The sequence below is a fragment of the Drosophila guanche genome, unplaced genomic scaffold (genome assembly GCF_900245975.1).
Source record: "Drosophila guanche unplaced genomic scaffold, DGUA_6, whole genome shotgun sequence".
In the NCBI taxonomy this organism is placed as follows: domain Eukaryota; kingdom Metazoa; phylum Arthropoda; class Insecta; order Diptera; family Drosophilidae; genus Drosophila; species Drosophila guanche.
Window position 1 is genome coordinate 2,727,243 of NW_022995746.1, and position 25,847 is coordinate 2,753,089.

The following is a 25,847-nucleotide window of genomic DNA, read 5'->3' on the forward strand; positions in this document are numbered from 1 at the left end:
TAACAAAGACACACGACGTTTCTTTATGGCCATACACTTTGTTTAATTACCCAAGCATAAACCATACACACACATTATGGTACATTATAGCACAGTACAGTACGAGTACAGTCCGAGAGCGAAGCAAACAATTTATGTAATAGGCGTTACCTGCCACACCACACTCTAACAGAAAGCAGCTGTCCGAAAAACAACAACGGTCAATGCATGAAAAATGCAAACAAAATGTCAAACTGCGTCTGCATATTCCTAATTGCCATTTCAATGCACTGCCTTGGCTCGTGTATGTTTTTTGCTTGGCTTTTGTGCTGCTGCATTAAGAAAACACAAAAAAGAAATATCACAAATACTCGTATGCAAAATATTTACACTTTTACAACGTCTTCGACTCTAGCTGAGTCTCGTGCTTCGTGGCACACCAATGCGTATGGGCAGCGGTTGACAAGAAAAAGTGTTAAGAGTGTCGAGACGTTGTCAGCTGCAATATCTACTAGTATATATAAAGTTGTATTTAGGTACCTTATATGTATGTACAACTACTACCTAATGACAAGTATGGTACTTTTTTGGTACATTTTATGGTACAGCATATTTTTTTTGGGTTTTGGGTTTATTTGATTCGTATCCATACATACATTTAACATTTAACAAATTGTTTCACAGTTCAGCGACATTATTAATTGTAAATAATTAATTTAGTTGTATTTTATTTATTTCTTATACTTGTTGTAGGTTTGTTGTTGTTTTTTGTTTGGGTTTTGCTTTTGGTTTTGTTTTGTTTTGTTTTGTTTTGTTATTTCGACTCACACTACACTAACAACGATGTGTAAAAATAAATGTATATTTCTAGTATAATATTCTTCGTTTCGGTTCTGTCTCTGTGTGGGGTTTCCTTTTAGAATCTGTTTAAATATATAAACTCTCTTATATAGACAGGCTATAAGATTATTGAAATTCCTTTCTCTAGTTTTTTGGGGTCGTGCTGTTTCGGTTCTGAATGGTTTTCCACCTCGATCTGCAGCTGTTGAACATGACGAGCATATCGCATATGTGGTACAGTTTCAATAGGTAACGAGGTAAAGTGCGCCTTGTTCCGAAATCGACACAGTCAATTCCCATCCACGCTGCCCAGTGCTGGGTTGGCTGTCCAGGGGCCCTTCATCAATGCCACGCGAACAGCGAGTGCGAGACCAGCAGATAGCCCGTGGCCACAATAATGCTACCAATCATGATGGGAAAGCCCACTCTGTGGATGGGAATACGTGATTAAATTGGGAGGAACTAGATAGATGCAATGAACATACTTGAAGAACTGCAGGAAGGTGAACTTGTAGCCATGCTGCTCGGCCACTCCAGCACAAACAACATTGGCCGAAGCTCCAATCAGTGTGCCATTGCCTGTGTGCGAGAAATCATTAGAAATTAGAGTAAGGATTGGAGGACATGCTGCACTACTAACCTCCTAAACAGGCGCCCAAGGCCAGGGCCCACACCAGTGGCTGCAAGGGCAGATTCAAAGTGCTATTCTGCGCCAATGATATGGTGATCTTGACCATCATCGTGGTCAGTGGGATGTTGTCCACAAAAGCCGAAGCCACAGCAGAAACCTAACGAGGGTATAAGCAAACATTTGGCAAGAGCAACAAGCAGTACACATGGCACAAAACTCACCCAAAGAATGATTAGAATGGCCACCATCAAGCGACGATCTTCGCCAACACCCAGAATGATTCCCTCCGTCATATTGCCGATCCACTCAATCAGGCCCAGCTCCGTCAGGGCCTCCATGAGGATGAATAGAGCCGCGAAGAACAGCAATGTGGACCATTCGACGCGTGCCAGTATGGCCTCCATGTCCTCAATGTCGGCTAGGATGATGAGGAAAATGGCACCCAGCAGGGCGGTCCAACCCAGGGACAGCCGCTGCAGCTCTGGCACCGAATGCAGAAAGAACAAACTGATCACAAAGAGCAGGGCAAAGGAGCACTTGACAAGCAGCTGCTTGTTGCGTATGGGATACTGCAAAACAGAGAAAGAGAAAGAATTAGCTTCAAATTCGGTCAGAATTAGTCTAGAGATTGGTCAAACCTTTGCCTGAAGATTGGCCAGTGTTTGCTGATAGTTGGGTGCCGGCTCAATCACAGCAGTCATTCGCTTCTTGAGGCTCCTCTTCAAGCGGTTCACCTTCTTCATGAGGGTCTGTCGCACCAGCTCCTCGTCCTTGGAGTAGGCTGACAGACTGGCAGCAGCGCGCTTCCACACATGGATCTCGTGGCGCAGCTCCTCCACCTCCGGTGAGTCCTTGAACTGCAGGTCGCTGATGTTGCGGAACTTGAAGCGCAACTGGATGTAAGTCTGGACCATGACCAGCAGCACGCCGGGCAGCATGTGGAGCGTGAAGACAGCAAAATTGACGCCCTGCAAGGGGAAGGCAGTTCAGTTCAGAGTTCAGTCATAAAGTTTCCAACTTACATTATTGGATATGTAGCTATTGGAGGCAATGATGACATTTGGCGGATCACCAACTGGTGTTAGGGCACCCCCGATGTTCGAGTAGATGACCATGCACATCAGTATGGGCACCGGATTGAGGCACATCACCTCGCAGAGTCGTATCGTGACTGGCGTCATGAGCAGCACTGTTGTCACATTGTCCAGAAACGAGGAGAGCACCGCCGTGAACAGGCACAGGCAGTTGATCAGGGGCCACACATGTCCGTTGGTGATCTTGTAGGCGTACACAGCCAGATAGTCAAAGACGCCCGTCTCGGAGAGTATGGCCACCAGGATCATCATGCCGAAGAGCAACAGCAGCGTCTCCACATCGATCCAACCCATGATGGTGGCCATGGAAGGACGCGAATTGAGTGCCGCCAGAATACCCACCGATAGCGTGGAGGCGATGATCGCGGCAAATGTTCGGTTCACTATCTCCCAGATAATCATGATGTACAGTCCGCAGAGTACGGCTGCCGCATAGATGACACCATCCCGCTTGTAGATGGGCGACTCGTCCACGTTCAGCTGCAACGGCAGCTCGCCCTCGATGCTGCTGACAAACTCAAAGCTCAGCTCCGTCCTGTTGGACTGGGCCAGCCACAGGGGATCCGTGGGATTGAGCTCGAAGGTGCGCTGCTTCTTGGTGTCCACGGTGCCGTCCATCAGATCCGGATAGACCACATCCAGCTGCCACAGCTGGCTGGCATTCTCGATGTACACCTCCAAGCCTTCGGCATCGAAGTAGCTGCGCATCACCTGCACCTGCAGCAGCGGCAGTGGCACACTCTCGTTGATGGTCAGCTCGTTCTCCTGCAAGCGGAAGGGTCCACGCAGGCCCAGGCCTATGCGCTGCAGTGTGGATGTGGCAATGGAAAACACTAACGGGAGTGAGAAATTCATGAATATTGGATTAATTCCGATGCATTTCTTATAGCTACCTCTGGTAGAGCCATTTCTAGGAACACTTATAAGGCTCAGCTGGTCCACATGCTCGTTGTTGGACATGAGGAAGGCGGTGAAGACGCCCCAGACCACCAGGAGCACAGCTATCTTAAACCAAATCAAATACTTGACGAGCTGTTGGTAGATAAATCAGATAAGTAAATGATAGATCTAGAAGTAACTCCAGGCTCCACTCACTGTGCTCTTGCCGTGCGTTTCCACATCATCGTGCTGATCCTCATTGTTGTTCTCCAGATCCCTGAAAGAGCCGGGGAATCACAGAAAACTGGTTGCACTAATTACGTAAATGACAATCAAAGTGCACAGAACAACGAACCTGCCATCGATCACTCGCACCTGACCCGCCTCATTGGTCACATTGATGCCGATCTGTGTAAAGGCATGGGGGTCCAGTTGCGTCTGCTCCTGTGGCCCGTTCTGTGGCTGCTCGACTGGCTCCCCACCAGCCCCAGCCCCAGCTGCCTCCTCTGGCGGCACAGGATCACCATCTGCAATAAGGAATATAATTTCCAATTTATGTGTCTCAGCCGGAGTTGACTTTACCCGAGCCCGGGACCAGGGAGATTGGCAAATATTTGTGCGTAAATTGCCTCATTCGTTGTTCTAGCAAGGACACCGCGCGGACAACTGTCGCAGGAGTTTCCTTCAACCTGCCACTTGCCACGCGCTCACAATATTTTATTACCAAGTCTAAAAATACCTATAAATGGCCATGGCGAAGCTCGTGGACTCGCCGAGTCAGCACAAATGGTGCGAAAATCCTTTTCAATTTGGAATATGTTCGAATTGAATTTGAATTTCTTCTGTTTGCTGAAGGCTTAAATAATCGTCTGCATTGTTTTCTTCTAGACAGTCACATAATCTGACGGAAATAGGCTAGACCCATTCATTACCATAATTTAGTACACCTCAAATAGTGCGTCCATCACAGACAATTGAAAATACCACTTGGCCGCAAGTCGACTTGGGCGTTTTGGTATGCAAATCAGGCGGAACCCAGGCCCCGGAGTGGACTTGCAGCAGCCCAATGTCAATGGCAATAAAAAATTCTACAATAATTACAGCAATAAAAGAGGTAGCAAAAGCAACAACATGTGGGGTGGGCATGCTCGTAAAAAAGGGAATTAAGGCAGAGAAAACCACTTACCGCCATGTAAACGCTCGTGTTCCTGGCGAAACGAGGCTAGACTGGGATCCTGGCGAATGCGCTCGGGCAGTGTTCGCCAGACTTGTAAGGCACCTTCTGTTACTTCGCTGCATGTGTAGAACGGGAACGGGAACGGGAGCAGTATACGGAGTAGGACCAGCATCAGCCAACGGCAGTCGCAACAGTTCATGGATGGTGGATTTTTGTTACACATTGGGGAGCAATGAAATGGGCGGCGCCACCGAGAAAGAAAATAAAAATAAGCGGAGAATAAGGATTTACTAAGATTACTTGACTTGTGCAGGAATTTGTTTGTACAGGTGCATGGGCGTGGCACGTCTGCCAACGCCAAAGATTCAATAAACTTTCAAGCACTTTCATATTGATTTTTGTGCCAAGTATTTTTGTTTCTAAGTTGAATTCCGCTCGCGTCTGTCTCGCTTCCTTGCGCGTGCAACAATTTGTGTCTATTTGATGTGACTCTTATGTACACTTGTGCAGCCTTTAAATTGTTTGGCCCTAAAGGGTTTGCCTTTTTCCCGGCTTCCCAGCTTATGCCCCATGAAGTGGAAATTCAATTGTGGTTAAGGCAAGTGGTGCAAAATCTTCTTAGTGTGAAATCTGATTGACAACAAATCTGTGAGAGCGCCCACAGAGTTTGCAGAAAAAATTAGATATAAGTATGTATATTTGAAGAGTCTTTTAGAGTAAAAGGATAAACAAATTGGGTGTGGGAGAGTCCTAGGAAATGCTATCAAATGGGGGATAAGTGAGTCCCACAAATGGTACGGAAAACAAACTTTTTGACTACCAGAATAGCCAACCAGTCGAGAAGCTTCTTAGAGCAGAGGATATGGGGAAAATTTAGTTTCTACTTTCTAAGTTCTAAGTCGTCCACAATGATACATTACCAAGCCGAGTGGAGCTATCTCCAGAACAAATTTAAAAGACATTCGTAGACCCCCAATTAAATCGCAATGCCAGACCCGCTTTAAGGTCAGAGCAGCCCCAACAGCGTTATCACAGCCGACCCGGCACGCTCCGGCTCGGCACGGTCTGCTGTCTATTTATAATGGCAATAAAATACTGTTTTCAGTTTTATTGCCAGAGATTTTTCCATTTCAAATGCGAGTTTAATGACTTTTTGCCATAATTACTGAAGACCTAAGCAGCTGAGCACTGCCACTTGTTGGGTAAGGAAAACCTTCATTGCCTCCGCTCTGCATTCGTACGAGAATGAATCCCCCAGCTTATCATTGAGTGCATTCAGAGTCGCATCACGTGTGCCGACTGAATAAATGCAATTTGTGGACTTGATTCAAGTGGCCAGACACAAATCTTAATTCAGTATGTTCAACTAAATTTACTTAACTCTCTGTGTTAGAACTATGGAAAAGTGTTCGAAATAAATGTACTGTGCCCATAAATTATATTTACTTAAATTTAAATTAGCTTTTTTGATGGGCACGATGTTGACATATGCACACAGAAACAAAGACAAGACCGCCAAAGTAATGCTGACACTGATTTTGCTGAGAGACTCACATGTACACATGTACATACATATATGTATACCCAATGATCTATGTATTATGTAGGTCTGGGAAATGCTAAATATGAAAGAACACGACACTTCATCTTGAACTTGCCTCAATTGCTGCTCGACTTAGACTTAGTTCTCGTGCTCGTACATCATTAAAATGGGGTTAAACCATGTATTGTTTGAAAGAGAATTTCTAGCATTTGTACATTATTGAACATTATTGTTTCTTCTAGAGAGATCGCATTCGACCTACATGCTATTTTTTTCCTAGAGAGTTGCAGCTGCTACAATGACAAGCTTCCGGGACTGAGGCTAAATCATCCGCGCAGATTATTCATATAAAGTTCTATACTAAACAAAAAAGATAAGTCGGCAGATCGATGGAGCAGCTATGGAGCATGCAAATATAAATGAATAGTTGGATTTCCAAATTTCATAAATGTCTATGAATCTCTCTGAAATGTTGTTCTTTTGTTCTTTTACAAGCAACAATTTCTGTGGTACTGTAATCCATTTTATTACAGTATTTAACTGAAAAAACAATCAAGTAGGCAGTCAGTCAGGCCCAATCAATGATTCAATGTTGATGATTCTTAAGGCATTCAATGGCTACTTTATGTCACTGATTTTCACACTCCAACACTTCAGGGAACTTCAGCGCTCTTCAGAACACCGACTCTCTCTCCGGCTGAAGTGGTCGTGTCACAGATTGATTCGATGTCAGCCCAAACAAACACCAACTCCCACACATACAGACATATATGGACACATTGTGGAAAGGACTATCATTAGCAGGAGCCAAACGAGTTTTCTACTCGAATGCCTGCCCCCGACAATTTGTCGGTTTTCAATTGGGTTTTTGGGTGGGCTGTGGGACGGATGACAAGGTTCTTAAGGCTAGAACACAATTCATTTTTTTCGCTGTCGCTGTAATCCACCAGAACGACACATACTCATCCTCATATGAGTAATCCTCGGAGCTGTTGTTGTAATTAAATGACATCCTTAACGCTGCTAGGCCTGAGACGTAACAACAAATACCGTAACCGTGCTCAGACGACCGTCAGGTTGCCAAGGCTGGGAATATGACACTCGCGAGTCCCGGCGGCTCCTGTCTGAGTGTGTGTGTGGGTGTGGGAGGTGCCAGGCGAGAAAAATAACAGAATTTCCGAGTACAGAACGTATTATTACGTAAATTAATATTTTTGTACACACACACACAAACACACACGCGATGCGAAGCAATGGGCGAATGAGCTTTAATATGGCAGCCGAAAAAAATTGTAAATTTCCTTTGTTAATCGCATATTTTGCCGCTGTGCGCTCAAGTCGACTTGAAAATTAATACTGTAAGGGAGCTTCAATTAAAAGGCGCGCCTGTCTCTTGACTTTTCCACTGCACTGTGTGATGTCGCGTGCCCTTTTTCGGGTTTCGGTCACTTGCTTTTTATTGTCGCTTTACACGCCGTTGATCGCGTCTCTGTTGATCCCCTATACTCGCAGTACTAACTGCCATGCACCGTTTTTTACCCTATTTTGTAGGTTTTAATGTCGCAGCTTGCTCAGCTGCAGTCGCAGTCGCAGCAGCGCAGAAGCAGAGCGCAAAAGAAGGTACAAATAAAGAATTTCCTGATACTCTTCATCAGTTATCTCTCGCGAGTCGCGCTTTGCTCATTATTCGCATTTATGCTTTCGCTCCCGCTCCCACTGCCCACTGCCACTGCTATTACTGTTGCTGCAGAGTGCACTCAAAGCTCCAACAGTCAACCGTTTGGCGGCTGAGCGTCGGCTTTGGCTCGACGCTACCTAAGTAGCGAGCCGAGCACACTCCGCTCACAACCCACCCCCTCTCTCTGCACCGTTGGTGCCATTCTATTCTTCATTTTCGGCTTTCGCTTTGCTTTCGCTCTCTTGTTGTCGTTGTTGGCGTTATTTGCACTTCTTTCAATTACACTTGATTTATCATATTTGACAGTTGCGCAGCGATCAGAAGCAATCTTGCGATGCGCTACACTCGGACTAGTGGGTAGTATTTGGATATACATATTAATGATTTAGTGATTAACATTTGGTTACACAGTTTACTTTTTGTCTACTAAGTATTATAATCTTGAGGGAGATAAATATAATTGTTTGATTTTGTTTTTTTAATATCTGACTTCATCCATTAATAACAATTAATTCATAATAATAATTTCTTCCATAGTTTAATCGTGTATTTATTTATTTGTGCATATTTTGATTGAAATCATCTCTCATTGCTTATTCTCAAAGTCGTCAGAACTATTCCGAGTAACCCCATAAAATGTTCATCAATTTGATGCGCTCAACAACACGATTTTATGACACGAGATGAGCGCTGACATCAACGCGTTTGCGGCACATACAAACACACATATGCACATATGCTTTATGTACATAATGCAATTTGAAGAAGGAATCAGCTGAACAAACGGACTTGATACATACCATAAATACGCTCCTGTGCCAATTATTCAGTTAAGGAGTGTGGAAATTATGAAATAATCCATGTTCTTGTGAACTTTAGTCTAAATTGAAGACCTACACACATATGTGCTTAGTGGCTTCTTGCAAAGACCTTGAAGTTCAAGGGTGTTTTCAATTCCCATGCAAATTCGGCAAGGGGGGGAATGGGAAATGGAGCCCAATCAGTACCGCCAACACGTGGATGGAAATTCAAAAAGCTACAACACGGAGATGAGTATGGCTCCATCTCCGGCGCCTAGTCACCGCCTGTCAAAAGTTTGGCAGACGCATATCAAAGAAATGTTTCTTGCCAAATAAGCAGAAAATATTTTAAGCTTCAAAGTTGCGCTCAGCTTACTGCTGAGTGAGGTATGGCAATCACCTGTGCTGACGTCACAGGTGTATTCTTGCCAGCTTGCATAATACGGAGAAGGTAATGTAATACTTTTCCCGTTGCGTTGCCCAATAGATTAGAAAATCATACCGGGCCAGGGGCAGAAGCTACAGCAGCAGCAACAGCAGCGCTGGTTGCTACGACGGAGACGGAGGAGGAGGAAAGTGAAAACCGACACCGCTAGCAACCTAATGATAGCGATTCGCCGCTTGGCTAATGAAAAAAAGTCTTCAAGCATGAAAATAATGTCTCCAATGTTGACCAAAGTTGTCTCCGCCACTGTTTGCCATACAGGCATACGGACGGGCAACAACAACAACAAAAACGACAAAAAAAGTGCAATTTAATTGAAACGAGAGCGCGCGCTTGAGAGTCTCGCATTACAGCGGCACGGATGCGATAATTCTTCGAATGTCAGCACAGCTATGGATAGCTATGGCTTAACCTTGAGATCGAGTTCGTAACGGGAATGGTCAACATTGACAGCGGTATGAAATGTTTCTGGATTAATTCATTAATCCAACTTACATTTATGAATGTATATGTATGGTATATGTATGTATGTACATCCTTCCACGAGTGTAGGAATTTAATTAAGTATTTTTTATCTCTCTCCCCTATCACTTATAGAGCCATTCTTTCGTGTAACTAGTTAATGTCATACCTCTATAAATATTTCCATACGTCATGAGCTCGTTTAAACCAGCTGATTGATTCGCCCGACTAGACAGAAATAAACGGAAGATTAAACTTTTTGCAAAACATTCTAATGCCACCCACTTTCCTGTTAATTGCTGCTAATTTCAACCAGAACTGTTTTATTGTTTGGATTTATATTGTAATGAAATTCATTTATTTTATTCAAACCCACGTCCATGTTTGTTATGATTAAACAAGGGAAATGTGATGTGTATGAACTTTATTTATTATTCACATAACATTATTGTACTATTCATATTCAAATTTAAAACAGCCAGAATAGACACTCTATTAAGGAGATTCGACTTATATTTTAAAATTAAATGCACACTCTTTTGTCCATTTACGGGTAGCAAATTGTTAAAAAAACAATATGTTTTGCCATACACTATTCAAGTTAAAGTCTTTTTCAGAAGATAATATCTCGAGAAACTATTAAGTTGGCAGTTCTACGAGTTAAGCTACTTGTCAAGTAGATCTTTGAAGATTAGCCCATTAAAAAATCAATAACCTTGAGCTAACTGGTCTGTCTCCCTTTTATGTATAATAATTTTTAAATTTTAAGTTTTTTGCTGAAACTTTTAGTGATTTTGTTCAAGAAAGCTTTAAATCGCACAGATCTTAATGTTTTTTGTTTCATCTTATTTTATGTTGACTACATTTGATTATTTTCCAACAAGTAAAGGAAGACATCACCCAAGCCATTGCGTGGCTTGAAAAATAATCGAGATATTGCTGCTCAAAGGGGCTCGTGATCTTCATCTATTCATAGAAATCAATATCTATAAATAAACTGTCAAAGAAAATATTCTTTACTTCAAGATGATATTGAAGCATCCCGAGTCGAGTGCACGCACTTTATCCATTTGTTAAATTAAATGAACACGCGCTCATCAAACAGTTGTTCTCGTATTCTTCGGGATTACTCGTATATTAAATCAACTTAAACTTACTTAAGCAAGGCGTTCGCACGCTCACACTACATACATGCATGCAGATGTACATATTATTATCTGAATAGGCTATAGTTGGGACGTGCTTCTATATACATATGTAGGTCATTGTGCGACAAAGTTGATAACAAAATTACAGACCCGAAAAAAAAGTAATTTCATCCAGTCGGTCACTCGGAGGTCCGCCTCTCGTCGCGTCCAAGTCCCGTTACTTTCCGTTCCGTTCCGTTCCGTCCTGTCCGTTCCATCAGTGGGGGGGGATGCCATTCATGTGGCGCTTTCAATGCGACACGCTTCATTAATTTTTTCGAGAATTGAAAGCCTGGAACCGCACCGGCTAGCTGAGTGGATTGTTCCCGCAGCCGACTCATGTGTTACGTTGACTTTAAAGTTTATTTATAACCTCAAGAGCCTCAAGAGGAGAGTGGCAAGGAGGAGGGCTATACAGCTATACAGTTGAGCCTTTCTCAGCTCTCAGTCCCGATTAGCATGTTAAATCTCTTGACGGCGCGTCTCGAGTCGCGACGGTAACTTTCCACTGCTAGAAATGTGAGTTAATTAATTGAACAAAGCGCATGGCCCGACACGTTTCAATTGCCAACCCAGTGAACCGATCCAATCCGATCCGATCCGCCCCAAGCACCAGCACCAAGCACCAGCTCCACAGAAGCAATTCGCACACGTTCCTAATGACTTCATAGTCACACGTTCGCATCGACTGCGCCACCATAAATATTAGAACTGTGACTGGGAATAGCTATTCCATCTACATATGTAAAGGTACCCACACAAAGGGAACAACATGCAGCGGGGAATATACTCGTAGTATGCAAATAGCTGGCATAACAGGAGTGCCGCCAGGCCCAGGCCAGCAAAGAGTTCATTTGAATATGCAATTTCCACATATTCTCTTAGCTCTCGTGTACTTACAGCATCGTGTACAACAAAATGCAGTTATTGAACGTATAATTTATGCATGGGAGTTTTTGATTATGGCCGTTCACTTGCTACACCAGCAGCACAGATTACTGGGAACAGATCAGAGTAGCTTACGCTCGGTATATTGATTCATATGTTTAACATTTTTATTTATTTAACATATAGTATTATAATTGAACATGAGAGTACCATGCAGCTGTCGCCTAACCACACCTGACCTTTCCTTTGTCACTCAATCAGGGTTGAACCAGCTGGCCGCTCGCATGTGGCCACTGCAATGTGCCTTAACCCAATTTCGGCATTAAATGTTTTAATTATTCAAGCGCCATGTTTATGGCACTTGCTGTCGTCAGCAGAAGCACTCACGCTCACGCTCATATCCTTCCAGGCGGCTCATAATCACATTTTGAATGTGCTAAGAACAATGCAGAATTACATGTGAAACGGGGATGGGAGATTGAGGCAGGGGCACACTTAGCGCCCACGACCTTGGCGAGGTCGTCGCGTTGTCCGCGTTTTGTGCAAGAATTTGTACTCATGGACGGTGCAGAGACTGTCTCCCTCCCATCACTTTTGAACGCAACATTGGAGGGCTTTGATGGTCTCCCATTTTTAAATGTTTACGAGAAGAGCGATGTGGCAGTGCAGCTATTAGGCACACACACAACTGTCCCATTCAAATTGGTTACCTCTTATAGGCATTGGGTCAACATTTGTCGATTATCCGCAAAAAACATGGAAGACAAATTGTGAATTAATTGCTGAAGTCAACGGAAAGACTTCGTTTTCCCTTCTGTTTGTTGATTTTGACCCAACAACTTTCACTCTCCGAAGCGAAATATATTTTTCTATTTAATTCCAGGCACGTTGCCAGGACACTTTGAGGACGCAACAGCATGCCCCAGTGAGCTGCCTGATTGATGGCTAGATAGATTTGCTTGAATGCCAATGCGAGTACCTGATTGTCGATGAGTTCCTTTCAAATACAATGAAGTATTTTTTCGTTTCTATCATATTGAAGCATTAATGGTAGCGGAAACCAGACATGCCACATTTGTCCTGTGTGTTTCTGGAAACGGAAATTAAATGTCTGGCATTAATTTCGTTCTGGCTTCTGGCTTTTGTGTTCACATATTGTGGGCACACATGTTGCTGGCATTCGAAGTAAATTAGACTCAAAGAGAGAACGTTTTTATGTTCATGTTCATGTTTATGTTGTGGTCGAGGGTAGGCCTGCCGCTACCAGAAATGGACCCAAAGCACGTGCCTCCTACTGGGCATCCAATAACACACAAATAAACATATAAATATGTACGAGTATACGTGTTTTTATGCTTTCACGGAAATACTCGACTCGTTCCAGGTTCTTTTCGCAGGATTGAAACCTTCTAAGACATCAAATAAGTAAAAGGATATAACTAAATCCCATGTCTACGAGTAGTTTGTACTAAGAAAAAGATGCCTTCCCTGTTAGTTCAACAAGACCGAAAGCTTTCTATACCCCAAGAGGGGTTTATTATTATGGTTTTGGTGCTCAGTCACTCTCGTCATGGAACAAGACATTAGAGTTATAAATCTATCAAAATATATCTACAAATATTTCAATTATAAAATAATGTTTATTTAATCTGTTGATGGGGAGAGAGACAGCCGCAAATATTTATATGGATTCAATATTTATGCATATATATCTCCAAGTTATCTTTAATCCTTCAGTTTTTCTTCATCAACTATTTATGTACAGGTATGTTAAGGCTTTTGTCATACGGTTATGATTCACTTACTTTGGCTGTGGAAACTTGTCGCTTTTGGTGGAGGCCTGGCGGTGCGGCCACAGCCGCTTGCTCACCTTCACCCGCATCTTGAAGGGCCAAATGTTCTTGCGCTTCTTGTGGACACTGGGCACACGGACACCCACCGAACCGCTCCGGCGCCGCGACACCGTGGATGCGGCACTGTGACCCACTGTGGCCGTGTCTGTCGTCTGGCTGTGGTGATTGGCAGGGGGCTGAGACTCCTCCGCCAAGGTGCTGGGTGCGGCGTGAACCCGAACTGGCGCAATTTTGACGTTTTGTTGAAGGCCAAACGACACAGTGGGGATTGGTTGGTGGGTGGATGGTGGCAGGAGGGTGTTAAATTAATTAAGCGGCTGACGGTGTTTGTCTACGCGTAGACGTTCACACGATTTCGATGTTAACTTTCGTTTGGATAGAATTTCTTCTATTAATACTAATTATTATCGCGAGTCACAAATATGTTGATGCTCTCCTCATATGCTGCAAGCCAAGGTTGCTCTCTTAGGTTCAGGCCTTTCTCTTGTACATTTTGATGTGTGTAGCCGTTTTGTGTCTCTTTTTCATGGAACCGAATCACGCATACGCAGCGCTGTCTGCTTCAGAATTGGAGGGTACATTTGACCATTTGTTAATAATATGTTAATGGATATAAATATCCCTGAAGTGTGCCCACTGAAGTTCATGAATGCGTCACATGGAGAGGATTAATTATTCAGCATTTGGTGGGACAAAAATAGGCATAGGAAAAGCTACAAAGTTATGGGACACTGACAGGACTTTGACTTTCGTTTAATTGGGAATCAATGGATCAATATTCATTTAGTTTTGTCCTGACCTCGTTTCCATAATCAGCCCAATCAGTTGGCGCATCAAAAACCCGCTCGTAGGGTTGGACAGATGGTCCCCCCTGACGTCATCATCGTCACCATCATCATCCTCTGGGGTGCGCGGAGCACGTTCCTACAGCTGTTGTGTATGTTTTCAGCGTACGAGTATTAAGTTCTGTTTAATTATGCTTGTCTGTTGCTAATTAGTTTGGCTAAACTCTCGCACATTAAGCTATTTGGCTGCCGCATAATTAAAAATGGGCCCAGACCGACCTCATTTCAAATTATGGCAGTGGTCGGCCATCTGTGGGAATTTCCAACAGGATGTGGACAGGATATGCGGGCAAAGTACACACATACATTTATGTATGCCAAGTGAAACCGTGCGCTGACTGGCTGGTCAAAATGGGGTCGGAGGAGGAGTTAAAAATGCTAAAAATATCCTGTGCAAATGCGGAAATTGCTTTCAAAGATATTGCATGTCATCGCGCCTGGTTGGTCATATATTTAAATATATATTTGGGTAGAAATATTAGCTGAAATTTATGCTAAACAGTAGGGTTGTGCTACGTAATTCTTATCTGCACATAAATAATCTCTTCAGAGCGTGGAGGTGTTGCCAAAAAACAATAACTTCCTTCCTGTTTAGACACATTTCAGCTATCGTTTCAATATAAATATAAATATTGTCTACACTCTGAAATGGATACTTTGCTTTGATTGAAGGCCCCATAGATATTTTCTTTGAAGTAAAGGGACACCAGCACCACCCTAAGCTATGTGCTGGAATTTATTTTATATGTGGATACACATGGAAAAACTTTATGCAAAAAGTTGTATGAGGTCTGCAAAATATTTAAATATATTCTCTTCTCTATTCTGCATCTTGAACTGCTCTTAAAAATTCATTAATTACCACCAACTTGAACTCATTTGTTACTGCATGTTCATGGCTTTATTTACACATACTTTCATGTTATCTTTGGCTAATTACTAATTGATTACACGCCAAAGCCAACAAAGAACTCTGAGCCCAAGGGGTAATTCGAACTGACTTGACAATGTTTGTCAGGAAAAGTTTTCGTGTTCTGGCAGAATGAAATCCCTTTCCCAAATTAACACCAGAAAAGTTTTCGAGCTGCAGCTTGCCTCCAGCAAGCACTTAAAATTTATTAGAAATTTCGTTGAATACCCGCAAAAGTTCATACATAGTCATGAATGTTGACTTCAGTCATGGCAGGGTAAGCTTTTGCAGCTACCCTCGGGCAAGGGTCCTGTGCTGATGTGTGCTCCAACAGATGTGAATATTGCAAATGAATGTCAGACAAAGTTTGCCAAGCTTTAAAAAAACTAACACAAGGATGGACAGGCGGCACAAACGGTAAATGACCATGGGGCTATGTGTGCGTGCTCACATTCTGTGTTGCCTACTTTTGTGCGCGCTCTTTTGAGCTAGTTTTCGGTTTTCTGTTTTCATTTTCATTTGCCCACCCACACTGACACCCACGATGATGTTAGAATACTTTATGCCATAGATGACACTGCCTGACAATTATATATTTGCCCAGCCTAATGTATTGCTTATTTGCGTGGTCTCTCAGAGCTCAATTATTGATTGGGTTGCCTGTTCCTGGGCTAGGTGCGACCCGGAATACCGTCAATAAATAATGAAATATTTGCCAGCCACTGATAGCCGCATTCCTCGAACGTGTCTCGACCTCTGGTAAACGACAGCCATTAGTGTGTGTCCATTGAAATGGAAATTTTAATCACGAATTGTGTAAATACTGCAACATATGCCAGCCAGGTGCCAGACACCTGTCCCTCCATCTAGCTGTTCTCACAATTTATATCCATGAAGTGCAGTCAGTCTGCTGACCAGTCACCCAATTACTCAGTCAGTCAGAAGCAGACTAATTACCTACACTTAATGCAAAGATATTGCCGTCACTTAATGAGTAAAATTATCTCTCAGCAAAAGGAAACTCTGGGGTGCCGCTGAAATAAGAAACGGCTGGCTCTCCTTCAAACAAAGGAAAATTTCCATGATTAAATGTTCGTTTTTTATCTCCCTGCTGCTGCTGCTGCTGCTGCATCCGAATGAACTCCAATGGGTACTGATAGCTCACAGAATTTATTTTATTCTTTATTCAATTGTTTAGGCTCACTTTTGGTTGTTTTTTTTTTTGTTTTGTTTCTTTTATTTTATCGCATTTGGAGAATTATTTGTTTGATGTGTGAATTCATTTATTGGATTATTATGTATGTCTTTTGTTTGGCACTCGACACCGCAGCTCCGGGCACTGTCGCACGTCCGTTTCGAGCGAAAGTTGTAAACTGAATAAATCCGTGTGTACGTCGCCGCGTTCCTAGTCATGTCTCTGGGCTCTGGGGCTGGTTCGATGCCGGTTACTGCTGCTGCCGCTGTCGCTGCCGCTGCCACTGCCGACGGCTCTGCCGCAGCTGTTCTCGGTTGAACGGTGGATTGAAAGCCCCGGCCAATTGAATGGAGTGGAACGCTTTCAATAGCTGTTGAATGCCGCATCTGGTGGTTGCTTCGACTGGAATCGATTGGAATCGGTACATGTACATGTACATGTACATTCCAGTGGCCAACGAAAACTTGAACTTGAACGGCGCTTGGACTAGACACTAGAATGAACGTCAGCCTCTATGCATACACTTTTTGGCCGCAGACACAGGGCGAACTCTGTTGCGTGGACAAGCTCTCTTAAGCTCTCTTTTTATTTTGTTTATTATTTACCCGAAATTGTGAAATTAGCATTTGTAAAGATACCTACCTGTTCCACGAGTATAAACAAGGCGATTAATTAACACAAATTCAAGGCACTTGCCATGGAACCCATAAAATGCCATAAATGCCATAAACTTAGTCAAGATTCGCAGACAGTGAAAGCGACTTCATCATAATTCTGGAAAAAAGCTTTATCAGAATGGCAACAAAAAATAAAAATGGTTTATTTATAGGCCAAGCATGATAAATCCCAACAGAGCAGAGCAGGGCAGAGCAGAGCTCAATCTCCAAATTGAGATGATAAAACCCCCCCCCCCCCCCCCACACACCCACGCACATATCATGGCTGTGGCACATTTGCTGAAGGCAGACAAAAGGCAAATTTATCAAACGGAACATGCAAACAGTGGCTCGGGATGTGGATCTGTGATGTGCGACGCATCGTCTCAATTTTCTCGATTTCTTTGCATTTCCAACTCAGTTCGCTTGAGTTTTATTGAATGTACAGAAAGGAGAAGCCCCTAAATTCGCCAAAATAAAACGTACACGAGCCAAGCCGACATGTCAATGACAATGAAACAACAAAAGGAACACTCGTAGGAGGAGTGTACTCATGAGTCTACAGTGAATAGTCTCTTGGGCAGACCACTTGTAGCCTCTAAAAGATATGCTTGCGACACTTCAGCCCTTTGGGGACTATCCACTTAGGATAGCTGTCCGCCCAAGACAGCTTCCACTGTACGCGTAAATGTATCTATTAAGTAGTTCTTGGCACGAGCAGCTTGACACTTGAGCAGCTTTAAAGCGTGAAATTTACGCTCTTTTATTCTGCAATTTTCCTCACCCACATTCAAATAGTAATGATAATGCTACTGCTGAGCAGAGTGACGGGAGCAGTTGCCGTCTAACGATAATTGTGCATTGGCTCAAGGTCCATACGGTTTGATATGCGTTCTGAGGGGTGCAGCCATATGTCTGTATGGATACGAGGACACAAGACTGTCTGGGGTCAGCTGCTGCTGGGACAATTTTCTATAGCCTGCAGTTATGGTAGAGGAAGGTTCTCTCTGCTCAACAGGTTGAACGTATCAATAACGATATTTAGATATCCTTCTTCCAACTTTCAGTGTGTTATTTATTTATCAAGGGAATTTTCTGCAGCATTCCCATTGAAAGACCTTAAACTTTTCAGCTTGAACTTTATTACTTTGACTGTAAAGTGGAACAAGTTTGTCCCTTAAGTATTCCTCATTCCCCATTTCCCATAACCCATTATTAAGTAAATCCCTTACAATAACAACTTATACATAATTCATTCACACTCGAGGCTAACGCCTGGATGTCACTCTATGTATACATAATATATATGGAAATGCTTGTACATATATGCAAAGCGGAACTTTTACAGCCCCTAAGCTCAAACCATTGGCCACAAATAAGTATTTACAGTTGAAATGAGAATTCTTCGTCATGGAAAACCCACATGTACATACCTCCTCCCTCAAACTATGACAAGTATCCGCAAACAACACACATGTGGCCATTCCTAGCCACCAATGTCATCATTGTCCGGCCACTGAAACCGTGTTTGATGTTCTTTTTGGGTATCACGTGGTGGTCTGGGCTCGTATGTGTGCCAGGAGGTCTAAAATTAATAGCAAACACTATCAAAATTGTCAGCTGTCAATGCCAAGGCCAGTTCCACACCGGACAGTCTACGTGAAAGTCGACAGAACTTGAACCAATCCCCAAGCCCACTCGCTCCCCTCGCTTACTAATGACCATAGACAATGGCACTTGGACAGTTGGCTATTATTGATGTATGATATGTGGCTACCGCTACTTACTACAAATGCTAATAAATATGAATACGAGTGTAGACACTCGTAGGTACTCGATCTCGTCTAAGAATTTCCCAAGCTACAAGCGAACTCACAGTGTGAGTTAATAAAAAATAATTATGTAAATAACGAGTGCATACTAATGAGATTTGTATTTTGCCAGAGGATAGGAACGAGAATACAGGGTGTCTACTGCAACATTCTGTCAGGCAATTAAGTGATTAATTTTTATAAATTGAATTAGATTGTAAAACTATCATGTGGCTAAGTGATATTTATTTGTCCATAAAGGCCATAGAGTGGCTAAGCCAAATGTTGTTTGTCTTTAATCTATTTGAAACCCAATCTTACATAGATTGATGGACTTTTTAGGTGTTTGCTGTCTGTCAGTGCTATTTGTCTTTAATCTACAATATATATTTACATTAAGATAAAGCCAACAACGTTGCTTGATTGACCGTACAGGGTGTACCAAAAATATATCTCTTCATAAAGATACCCAAAACAAATGCTCAGTTTTATGACACGAATACGCGACACCCTTTATTATGAAAAGTTCCTTTAACTGCGTTGTAAGAGAACGAAACTCAGTGTGCTTCAATCTCAAGCAGTATTCCCTTTAATTGTTAATTAACAAAGCGGAACTTCTAATTGAAGAGCTACGCTGTGAAAGTGTATTTAGTTTAGCATCTTCGCTGATAACGCCTGACTATGTGTGGGAGTGTTTATGGCACCGTCAATTATGCGTTTGGTTCTGTGTGAAGTGGGGGAAAACCCAGCTCAAAGTTCTGCTGAGTTACGTATTTGCTTTTGCGAATATCTGTTTCTTTATGTGCCTTTACTTTTCTTGCTACTTTGTTTTGCTCATTTATTTGCTATTGAATACGAACAAAGCATACTCGAATATGCATTGGCAAACTCTATTCCCCGAATCGCTTATACAAAACAAAAGATGTCAGCAGGCTTGACAGGTGAATAGCCAGCAGGCAGCAGCAAAGCAAAGCAATATGTACACGAGTATATTTTATTCCTAGAAATTTGTGTGCTCTTACGTATATAGTATATAGTACCTGAAGATTCAATTACTTATTGGTAATGATTCTAGTACCAGTTACGTGACCCACGAAGTAGCAAAAAATAGTTATAAATTAAGTGTTCCATTGACAGCTTGTTTTTGGAAATGACTCGTACATAAATGAAGTTATTGTCTTTTGCAAAAAATCCCCTGGGCAAACAATAGATTTTTGCTTACTTAACGTTAGCTTAAACAGTCATTTTTATGGTATATAAAATTGATTTATTGTTGGGTCAACTGTTGATGAAATTCGCCCCCTATTAGTCTCAATAGGAATCCATCTGTTGAAATTCACATAGACCTAATACCCATGAAATTGTGTTCGAAAAGAAACACACAAAACAAACAAAAGCGGCACCGATGGACCATAAGTAGACGTCGCTTGGAAACGTTAAAAGGAAAACTTTTTGGGCCGACTGACCACAATTATATATCTAACAAACAACATTTGCTAATGAGAAAAAGGAACCAAATAAATAAACAGAGGAAGAGAACAAATAAGGTTGCTTGTGGCTTGGGTAAAGACAGCATCCCCTGCGGCGTATACTTGATGTTTGTGGACTTACCATTTGCGTTGATGCTTGGCATTCAGATGCAGCCAATTGATGATCTCCTGCAGCTTGGAGTGCCGCTCCACATCCACCTCCGCATCGCATTCATCCTCCTCGGCAGCCTCCTCCACATGCAGATGGTAGGGATCCCGAGAGTGGTCGGTTATCATGAACGTGGGCTTGGAGTAACCATAGGGAGCAGACATTTTTCACTTCACACACACACACACACGCACTTTTTGGACAACTTTACACACAACTTTTGCGCTTCTTTAGGCTTTATCACATTTCACTAGAACTTTTCACCAGAAGAAAATTAATTAAAATTCTTCGTTGACTGTATCTGTCCCATGCCGCGTCCAAACGGTTCAATTTTTCTTCTCAGTTTGCTTTTCCCTCGCTCGTCTGCCATAAAACTGCTGGCGGTCCTCTCTTCACATGGCTGACACGTCGTCTGCGCTACGTAAAACTTAAAATACAATTTAACCAATGGAAAAAACAGTCTATGGAAAGCGTGGAAAGCGCAGCAGCAGAGGCAACAGCAAATCCCTTGTTTTCTATTCTAATTTTTTGCTTCGCACATTTATTGACCAGCGTTTGTCTTTCTATGTACTAGAAGCATATGCTTTATGTACTCTGGTTCCTATATGTGTCTTTCCCATTCCGCTTTGCAATGAACTTGCCGATGGCCAGTTTTGTTTTGCTTCCTAAATGCAAACGGGGAACAAGTTCAGGAACTCAGATATGATGTGGTTTCATGGATAAATCAAATATGAGTGCAATAAATCTAACTAGAGAGCATTAAAAACATTATTTAAGTTCAGCTCAAGACATTTTTGAGGCTCTCTTATAAGTAGAAAGAAAAGTACACATAAAATGTCATGCATCTACAATCAAACCAATCCAGTCTATATTTAGTTCACTGTACTTTGGACGAGTATGTTGAGACAACCTTGGGAAGCCCGAAAAGTTTGTTTCAGCTGTCCAGCCACCAGCCACCAGCCACAGCGTGTGAGTATATACTCGGACGCGCAAACAAACACACTTCCATCATCATTTTTGTATATTTATATATTTCCAAATCACAAATAAACACTTAGCTATATATTATGGAAATACTCACACATAAAACACACACAAAGAGATGATTCAAATGTTAGAAAAGGGAGAACCACCATAAAATATTAATTGAAAGATAAAATCACTATTAACCACACATACGAAACGAGTACTAGTCGGTTAGTAGTTATAAATAAATAGCCATTTATGTTATATATACTTCAATGCCAACCAAATACGATGTGTGCCACCAGCAGGTAGACTGTCATCAGTGTGATCTGTCCTATCATCATGGGAAACACTGTTTTCAGGTATCTGGTGAAGGAGAGCTTGTAGCCATGCTGTTCGGCTATGCCCGCGGCAATGACATTGGCCGAGGCGCCATACAGAGTCCCATTGCCGCCCAGAGAGGCGCCCAGGGTCAGAGCCCAGACTAGAGGCTGCAGGGGCAGGCCCATCGATGGTTTGGCCACCAGCGAGGTGACCAGCTTGACCATCAAGGCTGTCACGGGTATGCTGTCCAGTATGGCGGAGGCCAGTGCCGATGCCCAGAGTATAATGAAGATGGCCATGGCCAGGCGATGCCGCTTGTCCACCGACAGGATAACATGCTCGGTAAACTCGCCAATGCAGGAGAAGAGTCCCAGTCGCTCCACGCACTCCATCATCACGAACATGGCAGCGAAAAAGAGCAAAGTGGTCCACTCGATGCGGTGCATCAGATGCTCCATGTCGTCACGATTGAGGATGATCAGCAGCAGAATGACACCCAGTAGAGCTACCCAGCCCAGGGGCAGAGTCCTCCAATGGGGCACCGACTGGATGAAAAAGCAAACGATGACAAAGATCAGAGCCCCAGCGGACTGCAGCAGGAGCGTCTGATTCTTGATGGGATACTGTGGATTAGGAAGTTAGCTTTAATGCCAGGGGAAATCGATAATCAATGCTAACCTTTTGCTTCAGCTCATCCAGCGTGTTGGCATAGACCTCTGTGGAGCCGACTCCCCGCTGCAGGCGTCGCAGTGTGCGCTTCAGCTGCTTCACCTTGCCCTGGAGTGTGCCTCGCACCAGCTGCGCATCCTTGGAGCAGGAGCCAACTGCATTGAGAGCCCGCTGCCAGACCTTGATCTCGCGTCGCAGCTCGCGCATCTCCTTGGGTTCGTTGAGGCGCAGGGCGTCAATGTTGTGGTAGAAGAGACGCAGATACAAACAACTTTGGATTACGGCCAGCAGGACGCCGGGAAAGGTGTGCGCCACAAAGGTAAGGAAAGTTACATCCTAAGAAGAGAAGTTATTACACAAAAAAACCCAAGAAGAGGGAAGGGATTAACTCACATTCTCCACAATGTTGTGATTGGTGCTGACAATAATGCTGATGGGATCCCCGATGGGTGTCAGTGCCCCACCAATGTTGGCATGCACAATGATGCCCATGACGACCGGCAGCGGATCCAGCTGCATTACCTCGCACAAGCGAATGGCCACCGGGGTGAGCAGCAGGACAGTTGTCATGTTGTCCAGCACACTGGACACCAGGCATGTCACCAGGCAGAGGCTATAGATCATGGGCCATATCTTGCCACCCGATATCTCAAAGCAGAACACTGCCAGATAGTCAAAGACTCCAGTCTCTGTGAGTATGAGAATGAGCAGCATCATGCAGAAGAGAAGAGTGAGCAGCTCCATGTCCATCCACTGGATTATCTCATCCATGTTTGGACGATCTAAAGTAAATAAAATTAAAGTGTATCGTGCGGGACCTGCTGCTACACTCACCATTGAAGCAAGCCAGAGCCGTGACCGACAGAATCGAACAGATCATGGCTATGAAGGGTCGTTCGAAGAGCTCCCACACCAACAGCGCATAGAAAATCAGCAGGATGAGCCCTGCCAGAATGCTGCCCAGCCGAGCGTTGACTATGAGCGGATTGTAGCTGAGTACAACCGCCAGATCTGTGGCTGCATCGCTGTAGATGTGCAGACGCATCTGACTCCCCGGCTGGGCCAGAAGATCGCTCAGTTCGGAGCTCATTTGATACGTACGATTCCTGGACACGGCCGGTGCACGTTCCAGCTGAGCATCAGGCAGCAGCGGCAGCTGCCAGGCATGCAAAGTGTTCTGAAAACAATGCCCTCAGTCGGTATGAAATGGAATGCCATAACTTGAGAGCTCACCTGAAACACTTTAGTGCGATTCTCGCCAATGTAAGCCGACACCTGCGGCTGCACAAACAGATAGCTATAGCTAATGGTTTCGTTCTCATCATGGTCTGCTGGGGAGACTGCTTCGAAGGCGCCTTGGATCTTTAGGCGAAAATCGCCAGCTGGTTTTTGCACCAAAGTGAAAACTACGTCAAAGAAAATGTTAATAAGAAATTCAAAGTTTTCTCTCCCTGTCGGAGCTTACATTTCCCTTGCTCGCCCTGCGGCACATCGAGCGTTTTGTCCAGCAAATGTTTCTCCCCCACAGAGATGAGAACGACGGCGGCCAGCAGCCAGAAGAGCAGCAATCCCAGACGCTTCCACAGCTTATCCCACTGGCGCTGCTCCTTGGAACGCGTGGACTTGTGGTGTATGCGTCGGGCCAGGGACTTGGCATTACCCGGACCATTGGCCGGATCGTGATCCGAGTGCGTTGTGGTTGCCTCATCATCGGTGGGATTCTCCTCCTGTACCGGCTTGGACTTGATTTCGAGGAAATCTGAACCAGCAAAACTTGAACCAGGCTCATCCTGTAAACGCCCAACGTTGTTCGCCTCATCGACGTCATAGCCATCATCGTCCTCATCATCGTAGTCATCGCTTGCACCAGCAGAGGAGCCTACAAATTGGCAGCAATTGAATTAATTATGAGACTTTCGGCTGACCTTTCTCAAGCACTTGACAGGTCGAATTGATTGGACAGGCAGCACACATGAAGGCATTTGTAATTGCACTTCGACTCACCGTGAACGCGTTCGTTTTCCATTTGAAAGCTGGCCATGCTGGGATCATGGCGTATCTCCGCGGGCAGGGCACGCCACACCTGCAGCGATTGCTCGGTGACCTGCACGGCACCCACCTGATTCTGGTGGCAACTGCTCCTGGCTCTGTCAGCTCTGTTCTGCAGCTCAATGCTGCTGCTGCCCACGCGCGAGGGGCTGTCCGGACGCAGCTGCCGGAAGGTATCCCGCAGACCCATGTCCAAGCACAGAGTTATCCGGATAAGGAGAGAGAAAGGTGTGCGACTGTGTGTGTCTGTCTGTGATTTCTAGAGGCAGCGGCGAGGCACTGACATCGTTGCCGCACACGAGTCACGCTGCGACTGAACAGAATCTTCTTGTGCCAACAGAGTCCGAGACCGACACCGAGACCGTGCCCGAAGCATTTGCGGGGCTTCGGTTTCCATTCAGCCGATGTTTGCTTTCAATATTGAAAGTGAAATCCGCCCCCGCGGGAGGGTTCTGTGCATTCCAGGATGGCGCAGGCGCAGGCGCCGACGCCATCTGCTTCTACCTCAATTCTGTGTTTTGTTCGGCACTTTCGCTGCTCTAGATATACACACGAGTATTTATGTGAATGTAAAAAACTTATCAACAAGTTTTGCATTTTCCGCAGTCCCACGCTTGTCGCTTGTCGCTTGTCGCCTGACGCTTGTCGGCACTCTGCCAGATTAGACCTTATTCAAATGCTTTCACTTGACCCATTAATTTCTACCCCTTTTGATGCACCACTCGCTCATTGCTCATACGACGCGTCGTCTCTCAACTACTGCACTATATATTTTCCGAGCGATTGATGGTCACCCACGTACCAGTCCCGGAGCGAGTGCACATTTTTTTAATCACCCGGTGACGTGCTCCTAGCTTACACACCAATTCTACAGGGAATATCCAGCACCAGGCCAGGCCACCGCTGAGGCCTGGATCGAGCAGAAATAACCTGGCTGAGTGTGTGGAAGAAGAATTATTGGAAATATGGATAGATTTTTGATGAGCCATAACTTACTGAGTGATTAATTTATTGCCTTTAAATCTTCTAGTGGGAAAAATATGAACGAACATTAACGATTTGACGTTTTAAAATATAAACTAATTTTTTTTGTCAAAGTTGAAGAAACATTAAAATTTGTAGAAAACTTCAACTTTGAGTCGCAATATCTTGAATTCTATTCATTCTATCAACAAGCATCAAAAATCCTGTGAAAGATGGAACAAATTTCTTTCAACATAAATTTGTATGCCAAATTTTGTTCAAAAAGTTCTCCATTTGTCGCACAGTGTAATTACAGAGAATCGTCTATTCGATGAGCAGCGAAAAAGGAAAAACCAAAACGAGCT

At 43.8% G+C, this 25,847-nt stretch overlaps 2 protein-coding genes across 7 annotated transcripts; both read right to left on the reverse strand.

Moving 5' to 3' along the window:
• Positions 1 to 585: 585 nt before the first annotated feature.
• Positions 586 to 20,690, reverse strand: LOC117582601 (P protein). Of its 5 annotated transcripts, none has more exons than XM_034270465.1 (12): positions 20,485 to 20,690; positions 4,610 to 4,716; positions 3,779 to 3,950; positions 3,640 to 3,700; positions 3,438 to 3,576; positions 2,473 to 3,377; positions 2,089 to 2,418; positions 1,672 to 2,019; positions 1,460 to 1,607; positions 1,305 to 1,398; positions 1,148 to 1,246; positions 586 to 1,106 (listed from the first exon to the last, which is right to left on the reverse strand). In XM_034270465.1, the coding sequence occupies exons 1-11, from the start codon at positions 20,673 to 20,675 to the stop codon at positions 1,162 to 1,164; spliced, it is 2,580 nt and encodes an 859-aa protein (XP_034126356.1). In that variant the 5' UTR covers positions 20,676 to 20,690; the 3' UTR covers positions 586 to 1,106; positions 1,148 to 1,161. The 5 variants fall into 5 exon arrangements, with proteins under 5 accessions (XP_034126356.1, XP_034126355.1, XP_034126358.1 ...); XM_034270467.1 differs by lacking the exon at positions 20,485 to 20,690 and adding exons at positions 13,409 to 14,016; positions 16,416 to 16,573 and having other exon boundaries at positions 587 to 1,246; XM_034270464.1 differs by having other exon boundaries at positions 586 to 1,246.
• On the reverse strand, positions 13,203 to 24,835 carry LOC117582602 (P protein). Of its 2 annotated transcripts, XM_034270471.1 has the most exons (8): positions 24,475 to 24,835; positions 23,936 to 24,349; positions 23,704 to 23,876; positions 23,305 to 23,647; positions 22,864 to 23,252; positions 22,480 to 22,806; positions 21,749 to 22,424; positions 13,203 to 13,214 (listed from the first exon to the last, which is right to left on the reverse strand). In XM_034270471.1, exons 1-7 carry the CDS (start codon positions 24,707 to 24,709, stop codon positions 21,750 to 21,752), a joined length of 2,556 nt encoding a protein of 851 aa, XP_034126362.1. In that variant the 5' UTR covers positions 24,710 to 24,835; the 3' UTR covers positions 13,203 to 13,214; position 21,749. The 2 variants fall into 2 exon arrangements, with proteins under 2 accessions (XP_034126362.1, XP_034126361.1); XM_034270470.1 differs by lacking the exon at positions 13,203 to 13,214 and having other exon boundaries at positions 21,716 to 22,424.
• Between the last annotated feature and the right edge of the window lie 1,012 nt (positions 24,836 to 25,847).

Excerpts from the sequence above, each read along its gene's own strand:
- LOC117582601 (XM_034270465.1), bottom strand. The coding sequence starts at position 20,675 with ATGTCTGCTCCCTATGGTTACTCCAAGCCCACGTTCATGATAACCGAC. Across the intron at positions 3,378-3,437 it reads TAGAAATGGCTCTACCAGAG|TGTTTTCCATTGCCACATCC; the intron begins GTAGCTATAAGA and ends CACTCCCGTTAG. Across the intron at positions 2,020-2,088 it reads TGGCCAATCTTCAGGCAAAG|TATCCCATACGCAACAAGCA; the intron begins GTTTGACCAATC and ends TCTGTTTTGCAG.
- LOC117582602 (XM_034270471.1), bottom strand. The coding sequence starts at position 24,709 with ATGGGTCTGCGGGATACCTTCCGGCAGCTGCGTCCGGACAGCCCCTCG. Across the intron at positions 23,877-23,935 it reads GCAGGGCGAGCAAGGGAAAT|TTTTCACTTTGGTGCAAAAA; the intron begins GTAAGCTCCGAC and ends TCTTTGACGTAG. Across the intron at positions 22,425-22,479 it reads TGGATGAGCTGAAGCAAAAG|TATCCCATCAAGAATCAGAC; the intron begins GTTAGCATTGAT and ends CCTAATCCACAG.